The 12,807-nt window shown below is 38.5% G+C and overlaps 1 protein-coding gene across 1 annotated transcript in view; it reads right to left on the minus strand.

Annotated features, from left to right (window-relative positions):
• The window catches only part of LOC135076676 (protein unc-80 homolog), a 38,561-nt gene that overhangs the window by 21,684 nt on the left and 4,070 nt on the right, over positions 1-12,807 (minus strand). Inside the window, 28 exon segments of the mRNA XM_063971096.1 lie at positions 22-170; positions 260-352; positions 613-781; positions 1,209-1,365; positions 2,317-2,491; positions 2,568-2,703; positions 2,817-3,074; positions 3,291-3,481; positions 3,695-3,789; positions 3,960-4,140; positions 4,540-4,753; positions 5,397-5,529; positions 5,897-6,051; positions 6,447-6,637; positions 6,946-7,184; positions 7,485-7,627; positions 7,708-7,893; positions 7,981-8,181; positions 8,357-8,501; positions 9,484-9,513; positions 9,950-10,089; positions 10,174-10,555; positions 10,649-10,752; positions 11,073-11,166; positions 11,306-11,466; positions 11,557-11,744; positions 12,149-12,365; positions 12,447-12,612. Coding sequence (XP_063827166.1) covers positions 22-170; positions 260-352; positions 613-781; positions 1,209-1,365; positions 2,317-2,491; positions 2,568-2,703; positions 2,817-3,074; positions 3,291-3,481; positions 3,695-3,789; positions 3,960-4,140; positions 4,540-4,753; positions 5,397-5,529; positions 5,897-6,051; positions 6,447-6,637; positions 6,946-7,184; positions 7,485-7,627; positions 7,708-7,893; positions 7,981-8,181; positions 8,357-8,501; positions 9,484-9,513; positions 9,950-10,089; positions 10,174-10,555; positions 10,649-10,752; positions 11,073-11,166; positions 11,306-11,466; positions 11,557-11,744; positions 12,149-12,365; positions 12,447-12,612 — 4,693 coding nt within the window.

Genomic DNA, 12,807 nt, shown 5'->3' on the forward strand with positions numbered 1-12,807 from the left:
TGACAACAAGGATTAGTTTACCTTGAGCCAAGGGAATCCCTTGCTATTGTCGGGAGGATCAGTAGAATTGCTGTCCGGACTATCTGGAGGATGATCGTGGTCGTCAGATAAGACTCCTGGACTCTCCTCGCCTCCGCTGTCTACCTCACCAGGCATTATCACTGTCCCACCTATTGTCAAACATCATACACCATTTGTGATCAACATCCAGCCTATTTACAACGGAATAAGACTCCATTTTGCTTAATAATACACTCACCCGTGGCTGGATACACTTCGGACGTGTCGCTTCTGTCTGAAAGTGAAGAAACTTTTCTTCTACTCTGTATAGAATCTGATCTTCGATTCAAAACTGAAACAAGCACGTTGCATCGTGCAACAAAATGTAAAAATAGCTTTTCAGAATTTTCAGCTTATTTGAATTTTGAATAGAATTTTTTTCGAATCGGTAACCTGATTATATTGGCTCATTATTATACAGTCAGCTTCAGAGACCAATTAGCTGAGAGAAATAAAGCTGTGTGACTGACTCTTCATTTAAAGATTAAAATACTGATTCGAAATACTAATCCGAATTGTCAGCAGCCAATAATTTATATAATATTTGCTTACAGTCATCAACGTCCCTGGTATCCTTCTGCCGCAGTTTGATTGAACGTCTCTTGATGGAACCATAAGCAGAATGCGTCTGCTGCGTGTTTCGTCGATGCATGCACGCTTTGCCTCGAGACCCAAGACGGCCTTTTTTCTCATCCACCGCTGGAGGGATGGCATCGGCTAACTGTTGAAGAAGTGTATTAGGTACAGCAATAGCAGATCAATCTATTAAAATCTGACTTTTCATCTGTTTTGATCCTTACATTGGAGTCAAAGTTTCCAATCTTATACCTTACCTACACTACTCAGAATGTTGGTCGAAGTTAATTGAAGTAGGATATTGTAGACACGCACTTCACTTCGACTTGCTTTGCCCGAATTCAGTTAATTGTCGGTTTGCGCCCGATTCAAAGAGCCCGAAACGACTCAAAGTTTGAACGTGAAGTGTCTGACTTATACTCGGGTTAAGCTTCTGTACTTTGTCGAAACATCAAAGCTAGTAGTGTAGCTGAGGTAATAAGTTTTTGCTAAGTTTATGTGTCATCATTGACTAAAAAATTTAAGATTAAATACTTGCAGCTAAATATGATTATCATGTTGTATGTACTTACTGTAACGTTGCTTCCTCCAGAAACATTTTCAGGTTCGTGCAGAACAAAAGATATCTTTCTCTCAGTCTCTGCTCCCGCTATGGACTGAAGACTCTGGGCAGAAGCTTGTGAGTGACCCATACTTGACAGAGCCATACTCCAACGACGATTAGCCTCCCTGTCCCACACAGAATACATACATAAATACCATCAAACCACAAACAAATGTCTCTATGGTTCTTCTTTAGCTATAGTTTAGTAGCTCTATTTTTTATCTATTTAAACCTCTTTGATTTCGTTATTCCGCATGCCAATGTAGCAAAGCAATTTATATACTTCGATATACTAATTTTCATCTAAACTATTGCACTTAGAACTATTGGAAATCGATACCTTAAAGGGTGTTTGAATAAAAATTATTTTAATATTTGTGTCAGTAATTATTTGTTTATCTTTATTCGTGTTTAGCAAAGTTACGTGGGTATTTTACAACATACCATGCAGTTTAGGTAGCCGTTAGCTCGTTTTAGGTACTCTTAGGTTATCTTTATAATGTGAGAATAATACGGGCGCTTGCGTAGCCACTTCAGGTGTCGCTATCAGGGGGACAGCTATTTGTGAATGTCTAATCTCCATGAGGCGAAAAATTTTATTTACAAATGATCATCATGACAAAAACAAAGACATCCGTAAATAGCTACGTTTGCGTAGGCCCCTAAGTGCCAAATATTGTCGATAGGTGAAAAAAATCTAAGTAGACCCGAGTCTTCGTGTGCTCTGCACTTAGTTTTAAAGGTGTACATTATTCAACTTATGTACAGTCTATTTACGCATGCACGCTTAGTGCTGTATGCAAGGAAACATGCATTATTTCTTTTGAACACATACTCGACTGGCATTAATGTGTGTTGACTGCTAAGAGCCCTGTTAAAATAAAAGTTTCATCAAATATATGCACTCTTTAACACATCATTTCAAAACGGAACATAATGAACTCACTTAGTCTTACACAAAAAACGTCGTTTTTCCATCCATCTTCGCACAACATAATAATAAAACATAATCAATTTACACCCAATTAATATTACTTACCAAACAAATCTTCATGCAATTCAATGTGATATCGTACCTGTATACTCTGTCCCAAGGTCCTCTTTCCTTTAACGACGAGCGGCATGACTTTGGTAAATTTTGGTACGTTTCTCGCAAGAAAGCGGTTACTTCGAATAAAAGAACGCAGGCGACTAGTCTTAGAGCTCGAGGGCAATCGGCTCCAATAGGTTTTCCAGGCAGACGAATGCTTGCTGTAAGATCACAAATAAAATTATACCTTGTTTACATAGTGATAAGTTAATTTTTGTTTCAGAGTTATATTTCTACCTTCGTCAAGGAAATCCTCTTCTTCATCTTGCTGCAATAGCTCTCGTTGTCCATCGGGATCGGTTACCAGAGTAGTAACATTTTCTAGGTGTTTTTTGTCTTCTACCAACATTTCTTCGAGTCTGTTGCCTATAGCCTGTAATATGACATGCAATTTGAATGCTACAGAAATGAAAAAGTATAATAATTTTTATTGACAAAGTACACAATATAATAAAAGCCATATTTTTTAACAAGGAATAAACTTACTTCGGCCCATTGGTAGAATAGTTTTCCAGCAAGACGTCGTCTCAGTTGTGGGCTAGAAGACACTGTAAAGAAAAAATATTATGTAAATGTTCATAACCTACATATTTTTTTTATTTGGTAACATTGACATGATATCTTACCAGTATTCTTAGCTATATTCGACTTGAGCCAATAAGGCCACTGACCCTTGTTGCAGTTATGCACTAGGTGGGCACATTCCAATATTATAGCAGCTCTTCCCACGACGACAGTATGAGGCTGAAATACAACCAGCATCAATTTAAAACAATCTGCCAGCCAAAATTCAAATAGTTTAATTCATAGGACCACTCCCACTCTTCACGTGAATGTTGTAAGAGGCAACTAATCGTTTGGCCAGCGCGTGGAGTTTTAGGCTATATCCTCTTTTTTTCTCTGGTAAATTAGAAAGGGTCAGCCTTCTTCAGAGACTAGAATGATGATTAGGCCACTTACCAAATCCAACAAAGCTGCCATAAACAAAGCGTCAGGAGTGCCACCAGGCTGCGTAGCGTCCAACAAGAAGTTGAACCTGGCCAATCCAGCATATAAAGGCGCGGCAGCCACCAGTCGTCTACGTTTCAGCACCACCACCTCGGATTCTCCACCCCCTGAACCGCCTTCCGCTGAACCACGTCTTGACATGTCTAGAAATAGGAATGTAATTGTTTTAACGCAATCAATAAAGGCATGGACTGTTGACAGAACATTAGACGACACATTTTTGTTGCAAAATCGCTCTTATTACAACTGCATAAGGAGCAACAGTATCTTTATGTATCTTCGTTCACGCGTATAAACGTTGCATGCACTAATAGATATATTTGAGTTATGTGTGATATAAATGGATAAATACTTACATCCACCGCTTGTCTCTTCAATGCTGCCATCACGTTTCTTGCACATTTTTCTCAGACCGAATCTGTTGAGTCTATCTTCAACCCTTTTTCTAGCCCTGTGAAATGAAAACTTTAATATACTATAGCAACTACTGCCGTCTTGGTATCTCTTACTTTCGCGAGAGATATCATACTCCCGAAGATAGGCAACGATCGAGTCGCCGGAATCTACTTTAACTGAAAAATATTTACTATATTGCGGTCCAGTCACTTGTCACAGCTTTACCTATTGAGCGTATATCCAACGCGTCGTTTTACGTGCACAGGACGGCTCGAGTGTGGTTGCGTGACGTGTGGTGGTCGCGCAAGAGATATCATACTTCCAGATATCGGTAATGATTCGCCGGAACCACCGCCGTTGCGGATCAACGATTGCGACTGTTGCGGCTTTTGACGGAACCAGTTTACTGAAACAAATAGGAGTGTGTTAGTTTTTCTTATAATGTTTGAATGGATCGCTAAAGGTAGTAGTACAAGTCGACAGCACTTTAAGTATACATTTTTGCTACAAATATCATCTTAAATCTACTTAAAATATCACGGTATTTAGCTTGCACAGCTGCGTGGCTATGTGACTATCATGCCAGTAGTTATATTAATTAATAGCCCTCTTATGAATTACAAATAGTCAAAAAGTAAAGTTAAATGCTCTACAAATAATAAAGGTAAACTACTTCTTTGCGTAAACATTTATTTTACCATACTTCTGGTTACCAATTTTGTCAAAGTATCATATCAGGCGCCTAAAGCGGCTCAAAACCCTGATACTGACTATCCAAAAAAGCCAAATACTTAAAAATACTTACCAATACCGCTGATGTGGAATTTAGAAGGTATAGATTTCGAGTGCGATATCTTATGATGGGGCGTGATATCCGCAGACGAAGCGGAGGGTATCGTCCGCTCCGACTGTCTCGGCGTCAGCTGGTAGCGGCGCGTGCGCACGGATAGCGGAGATTGGCTAGCGGACTCATCTCCGCCGTCCGTTTCGAGCAGGCTCTGAAACAATAAGAAGGCGGACTACGGATTAATAAGCTTAATATTCAGGGGTTATTTTATTTCGATGTATTTTTAATTGATTTCATTTTCAGTCATGTGACACAATGAGGGCTATCGTTTTAGCGCTCACCAGTTGGCGCCACTGTAGAGTAAGGTCCTGTCGCTTGCTAGTCGCGAAGACAGTGGCGCCAACTTGTGAGCGCTAAAGTGGTAGGAAGACTATCGCATTTGCACTCATCAAGATGGCGCCACTGTAGAGTAAGGTCCTGTCAATCGCCAGGGGTGCCAACTGTTAAGTATAAAAACGATGGCCCTCATTATGTCATAGGGATATTAGTAAAGTTCACGAAAAATTGCAAGTTACATTTTCTTCTTTATTTTATAAGTTTTTTTTGTTATAATTACATAAGGTCTTTAAATGACACTCAGGGTAAAATACACTTGGAATAAAAAACAAACGACATTCTGGGTAGTTTCTATCTAAGGGCCTTGCCACACTGGCGGATTGCAAGCGTTTTCTGGGCGGAGCAGCTGCGTGCGGCATTTTGCAAGCATTTTTGCAATCCGCCAGTGTGGCAAGGCCCTAAGAAAGAAGTTTAAAAAACAAATGACTCTCAGATCCCTATCCGAATGATCATAAGCATCACTTGTAAATTCCACTTACATGTGCACCAGTGGAAGAAGTGCTTCGCTTCTTGAACGTGAACTTCTTGTTGTGGCTTCGGTCATCGGCAGCACATCCCGAATCCGCGCCCGTGTCGGATCCACGTTCGTCGTCAGCTGGACGTGGGATATGCCTGTTAAATAAGTAAAATAAACAAATTACTAATAATCCCGATAACCCCTCTTGGTAAGCTAAGTATGCTTGTGTTACGAGTGGGTTCACCACACTAATCGAGCGATTGGAGATCGAACCCGCGTTCCTCGGATCACGAATCGGTCAGTCCAACACCTTCACCGTTCGGCTATCGTAACTTGCATATCATCACCATCGGTTGCGCTGCGGTTTGCATTGCGTATTATGGACCATTTACTTATTTTTTGTTTCAAAATAAACGCGATTTCCCACTTATAATATTTCGTAAGAATGTGCAAAATACATAGTTTAATATGAATTTTAAAACCTGTATAGCAACTACAAGATAAGTGTAACCAATAACAAACCTTATGACCCTTGTAGTCTGCATATTCGACTCCTTTTGTTGGCTGTCGGGCCTTTCAGCTGTGTCAAGTAGACCGCTGAAAGCCACCACTCTGAATATGCCACCGTGAGCTTCGCGCACGTAGCTTAGAAGTAGGCGTACTTCCATGTACAGTTTCTGAAAATACAATTAAAGCAAGGGAAATTATATTTGAATAAAATCATAGACTCATAAAATAGCAGACAGACACAGATGGCATTAAATATTATTAAAACTTTTTTGTTTCTCTACGTAATTTGAAAGAGAAAGTGACAAGTCCACTTTAGCAGAAAGTGACAAAACATTAATTGGAATATACGATGAAATACTCAATGGCTTGTTTTTTTTTATGAATAAGGTAGTCTTCTTCAATTCCTTGAATGGCTCAATGGGAATTCAGTGGAAATGCATTTTTACAGGTTTTAACTGCTAGGAAAAGTTATCGTATTTGGAGTAGTAGGGCTCACCCTTTTCGTCTTAAAACTCATCAGATAGACATTAGATAGGTATATTAAAAAAAAAATTGCACTTACTGAGTTATCCAGCATCTTCAGCTCCTTATGCATAAGGGCGAATCTGGTAACAAGCACTCGAAAAGTGGACTCTATAATAAACGTCTCTATGACTCTATTTGCATTGGCACATTGGGCGGCACCAAAGTTACTTGCGTAGGCGGATTGTAGGTGGCTGATTTCTGGAGACTTGGTGCTTCGTTTTTGCTGACCTACGATTGATAAAATAAGGTTTATTATTATTTTTTTAAACGTCGTTCAAGTGAATAACACGTTTCTAAACATTGCCCCAAGCACTGGCACATTTATTGTCCCAAAGCAGTGCTAGGGTTAACGTAATACCGGGACGTGTAAAAGCATTTTATTAAAGCCTTTTGACTTTTGTAGGCAGTCCAACCAATTTAAATGATTTGTTTTTTCTAATTTTCTAATTTTATACCAACTAAATTTTCTTTGTAGATTGTATAAATAATGGTCAAAGTTATAGTTGCAGAAGGCGACTGGTAGAAAAGATACTTACTCATAGGCGACACCAAAGTCGAAGGCTCAACACAGAATCCAACCGTAGCATGTAAATTGTCAAGCACCTCTCTAATAGGGGCGTATTTAGTCATCTCCTTCAGACGCATGGTAAACTTGGGTATGGCTTCGGAGCGCAATTGGCGTAGGGAGTTCCTGGCTTGCACCCTGAGGCACTCTGCTTGGGGCCCTCGGAGAGCTGTCATGCAGCCGTGAGAACAGCCCAGTTGGCGAAGCAGTCTATAAGAAAGAGATCACATTAAAAAAGAGATCCTATAATAGTATTTTTAAGGTTCTGTAGAAGTTTTTACTCTAATGAAGTCTGTCTGTAAGTAAGAAAATTCTCTCAGTAAATAGATGGATATTCTTGAGAATTAAAACGATGTCGACATCAAACTACCAATTCGAGGTTCGGTAGTTGGATCTGCGTTATTAATGTGTGCACTACCAATAAATTGAGATTGAGAGTTTACTGCTCTCACCTATTGTCTGATGAAGTAATTATTATAACATTTGCTAGTAGATTTGATAGTGACATACCTAAGTATAATGTGCATGATCATGTAGTAAGGACAATCGAGGTTTTCTTCATCTTTAGCCTTCTCTTTTGTGCTGTCGCAACCATCTATGTTAGTGTTATTGGAATCTTGACTTTGTGCACACGGGAGTCCAGAATCTCTTTCCTTAAATCAAATCAAATCAAAATTTACAAGGCATATGAGTTAGAACAATTTTACTGGATAAGACAAAAAATTACAGGTACCTTATTCTCTTTTTCCTTGCTAAAATCAATCAGAGGATCGGGTGTTGGTTGTATTTCTTCTACTTGGTTATTCTGCCAGTTCTTGTGAACGCCAATCTCCATAAGTGTATCCACCAAGTTCAGCATAACTTCCATAACCCGTAAGGTGATGTAGAAGCTATCCATGGTGGATACTGAGTAGACTGCCTATGGAAAAAAGTATCATAATGTCTTGACTTTATATTCGAAGTTTGAATGACACATTTCTTGAGACATCAAAATGTTTTGGCATACCTTAAGAACAACCTGGAAGTCAATATCTCCATCCTTGGTGATATAATGCAAGGACCCTGGAGCCTCTTGTATTTCTTCGACAACGTAGGTGATATTTGAATCAGTCTGAGATCGCGACAAACTGGGTTTCCTTTCTGGCGTTGGAATATTATGTTGAGATCCTTGCATGCTCACTGAATCTATTTGTGATTCTAGAGAGCCCTGAAAATGTGTTTTTTAGATACCGAATAGATCATGCAAAAAATAAAGAGTAATTGAATATGATTAGAAATTATGCAGGCACCAATGGGCAAAACCAACTGTACACTTAAAATTGACTCTAAAAATTAATAAACCAGAAGATACTTTAGCACTGCTAAGAGATTAAAGATCATACTTGTCTTGTCTTAGAGAGATAATCCGGCGACGGTGTAGGTGTGTGTTCTGTGACCGTTATAATAGGGTTGTTTTTCTTTTGCAAGTTGGAAGGCATTGTATGAGACGGACCGTGTGCTCTCTCTGTCTTCACCTCCCCGATGTACCTGAAATATACTAGTGTGAGTACCGATACATTCCAGAAATGATATCGGTGATCCACAATATTGAACCTTATACACTGGTGTTAGTGCTGGTGGGTGAATTAGGTTCACTAGTGGAAATACGAGTAATTGTTAGTGATTGTTGAATGTGAGTGATGTGTATTCTGTGAATGATTTTAATTATTGTATCAATTTAAGATCTGGAATTGAACTGAATTAGGAATAGTTAAAAATTGTTTCATTTTTTCAATCTGCTGTCATGCAAAAAGTTTTTCAGTTTTCAATTTAAAATATGGATATAAAACACTCTTTACCTCTTTGTGTCAATTAAAATAGAGATTTTTCAAATGTACTTTGCAGTGGGCACTGCTGGTACCTATCTTCTTAAAGCATACAAGGTATTTTTTTCAGAAGTTAGAGTTGAGTTATTTGATAGAGTTCTAGACTTGAAGGTAAAATTACGTAGGGAGTATTCAAATAAATTAAAGAGTGTTTTATGACCAATATTTACGATGCCATGCTCAATAAACAGGATGATGAGTACGATGTCACGTTCACTTTGACTGGCATAATATAATTTAAATGAATCAATAAATATTATAGCACTAGTTGTACGATTTCAGCTCAAGCGATGCATATAAGTTTTCTGCCTTTAACTTGTCAATCTACTTCGTTGTTCTAATTGCTTGTAATAATAATAGTAATGTGTGAGATGATTTGCGTAAGAATGCGTGCAACCAATCCATGTGGAGATTGTTTGTGTCTGAAAAAAGCAGTGTTGAGTGCTTATTGTTATCAAAGTGATGTTTATTCCAAACCAAGCTGTACCTACATTGCCTTACTGAACCCGCTATCAATAGAAAACCGAACTAAAACTATTCTAAATCAACAAATGCCTATGCGATACCGTTGTGGTAGTTTGCCTAGCAATGCTTGCAACTAATTTACGAAGCATCTAATTCGTCGGAATACTTGGCGCACTTACCCATTCGAGGCTAGCTCATCAATCAGACAGCTAGCGACCATTTTGTTCATCCAATACAATAGTGTACGGGTTTAAGCGTTATTAAGACGGGAGAAAGAGAAAAATACAATTTTTAAAATAGGAAATATCACCCAATGTGTAATAAAGAAACCATGCTGTGCTTTTATAGAAACATAAAAGTAATGAAAAATAAATAGATCGGTATAATCACCTGTAATCAATTTTAAATTTTGAAGGGAAAAAGTACATTAACTAAATACTCTACGAGTATTGTTTGGCTAAGCTTAAAACGCTTAACTATGGCTAAGTTTTATATTCCTAGAAAATATAATCGCTGTTACTGAGTCGAAAAATAAGAGACATGAACTTCAAAATACTTAGCTATAAATAGGATAGGTAAAATTAGTAACTAAGTATGTAAGTAGGTATGTAAAAAAATCTTAAAAACTAAGTATTTAGTACTCACCTCAGACTCGGCATACTTTTCCCTTTGATCAGATTGCACTGAAATAAATCGCCAGTTAGTCTAGGGGCAAAAGTTGGGAAGTTGCTTGAAAGTGCAGAGTTTGGTCTATCATCAGCATGATCAAGACTTCTATGATACTCCTAAAACAATAGGAAGAGTCAAGAGAAGAAATTCAGTAGAAACAAACAAATAACTACAAGGTGAAAGGAAGGAAGAATATCTACAGATATCATTCTTACTGCAGTGTGAAACGTGAACTTGTGGTCTTCCTGCCCAATTTTTTCCAGTGCCTTATCCGATTTCGATAGCAGTTTTGTTTCAACGAACGCTTTGAGGTCGGCCATTTTCATTTTGCGTTTAATTTTCTCGCTAGATCGTCTACTCATTACAGTTTCTTCCTCAACTTTAGGGGAAACTGGAAACGGTAGTTCTGTGACTGGCGACATGTCTTTGATTTCTGGCACTTCCATGAAGTTTTTCAAAGAGTCGCGCTCTTTTATATCTGGACTTTGGTACACTGAAACTTCGATCTTAGGAATAGGTAAAGAGTTACTTCTTTTCCTTGGCTGTGTTTGTTTAGACATATCATCACAAATATCACGTAACCTAGAAATGTAAAAAGTCAAGTTTACGAGAAAAGTCGGTGAAATATTTCATAGTGAGTTTATCTTTTTTTTTTTTTTTTTTGGCCAATAATACCTGTTGTACAGATAGTGAAGTGCCCAATATACACCTTCTTCTTGCCACTGAGAAGTGAATAAACACCGTAAAGTCGCAACATCTAGAAAAGTAGCGGCAGATACCTGAAAACAAACAGATTAGACACTTTAACACAATGCAAATGAGTTTCATTTCTTCTTCTTCTTCTTCTTTTCAGCCAAATGACGTCCACTGCTGGACAAAGGCCTCCCCCAAGGTTTTCCACAATGAACGGTCCTGCATAGCTCGTAGAGACGATGGCCGTTGGGGCAGGAAAGTTCTCGAGTGGCGACCACGGGCTGGAAGACGTAGCGTGGGCAGGCCTCCTACTAGGTGGACCGACGATCTGGTAAAGGTCGCGGGAAGAGCCTGGATGCGGGGATTTTAATTTACTTTAAATTAATATTTATGTCAAAAATCTTACATGAACTTGTTTAGACATGGGCTTCTCTGTTGTTGGTACTCCTTTTTGTTGCCCTATACCAGCACTATCTGATAGAGATTCCTTATCAGACGAACTGAAAACATAAATAAAATAAATGAACATGTTTGATTTTGAAAAGGGGTTGAATTCTCAAAATACTTTTTTACAGCTCTGTTATTAACTATAGTATACAGTTTTATTAATTAAGCATTATATATGTGTAAGCTATGTACCTCATTTTAGTCACAGGAGGCAGTGGTTTGATACCAGGTAGACCTGGTTTTGAAGGATCAGTTTTGCGAAGCTGGAATAGACTTGGGTCAGCAGCATACACTGTGTAAGTTTCTTTGACAGCACCACCATAGTTTTGTTCGGATGGCAAGCGATAAATAAACTGAAAAAAAGAATAATTTTACAAGTCATATAATATGCATAAAAATATCAAACAGTGGAAATATTTGATTAGAGAATAAAATGAACTTACAACATGCTCCTCTTCTGTACTAGAACTCTCTTCTGGTATAGTTTCTGGAAAGATTGTGTCCTTTGGAGAAGAAAGCCAGGGCTCTTCCTCAGTGCTTGGCTGTTTGGACGGTGCCTCCGACTGAGACACTGATACATTTTGACTTGGTGGACTACCATTGACTGTACCCTCTTCCTTCGAGAATTTGCCTTAAACATTTTATGTATATTGTAACATTACAATTACTTCAACATTACCAATTAGGAGTGACATAAAAGCGTTTAAGCCTATGCGCAAACCATCGATTTTTCGTCGGCCGATAGTTAAGTCGGGTAGTTGATCAGTATGGGCATGTACGGAAGTGCGCACATTACACCGATTTGATTTTGCCGATTCTTCATACAATTTAAAATCGGGCACAACTATCGGCCGACGAAAAATCGATGGTCTGCGCCTAGGCTAAAAGCAGGAAACTAGTAGCAAAATGTGTAAGTATACATAATAAATGTCATAATGTTTTATTATGTATACTTGAAGCGCACTGAAAGATCAAGGCTGGCTAGATAAGAGAAATTTCAGTGGAAAATATAAGGGAAATAATAAATAAACGTACGCCCCATAAACACGTCCCCATGCTGATTTCGCTTAGAAAATTTCCCACCCAAAGGTTTCGGTTTGGGCTTGACCAGGGTCGAGAAGCACGGTGCATCGGGATGCCGGAATTCCCACATCGCTTGCCACAACTTCAGGCCATTTTCTAATCGGTAGTTGTTGGTGAAATCAGATTCCTTTAGGTGTTGAGATATTGGTGCAAAGAGGAATACAAAAAGCTGGAATTTAAAACAATACAAATTAACAAACAAAATATGTTGCATATTTAAAGGCTAAATAATATTGATTTTATTACGTACTGTTATAGAAGGTACTGAGAAAAGGTAATGGAAAGGGTTTGAATAGAATACTCCATTCTCATAGTCATTGTCAGCACATTCGTCTGAGGCGTCAAGGAGGATCCAATGTAATGTGTACAGGAGGGTAGTTTCCACATTTCCCAGGGACTGCATGTTGTCTTTGACCCTGTAATATTAAACAATAAAAGGTTATGAAAGATTCTAGATCAAGAAGGCCTCTGAAAATTATTATCCTTTCAAGCCCCGTGAATCGAGACACAATAGTTAATCAACTATCGCGGTCATATGCGACCGCCTGGGGGTTGATGCGACATAGTGTCGTTTAAGTCATTAAAGTTTAAAAAATATCTGTTTGACTCAA

Source organism: Ostrinia nubilalis, chromosome 12 (assembly GCF_963855985.1).
Source record: "Ostrinia nubilalis chromosome 12, ilOstNubi1.1, whole genome shotgun sequence".
Lineage (NCBI taxonomy): Eukaryota > Metazoa > Arthropoda > Insecta > Lepidoptera > Crambidae > Ostrinia > Ostrinia nubilalis.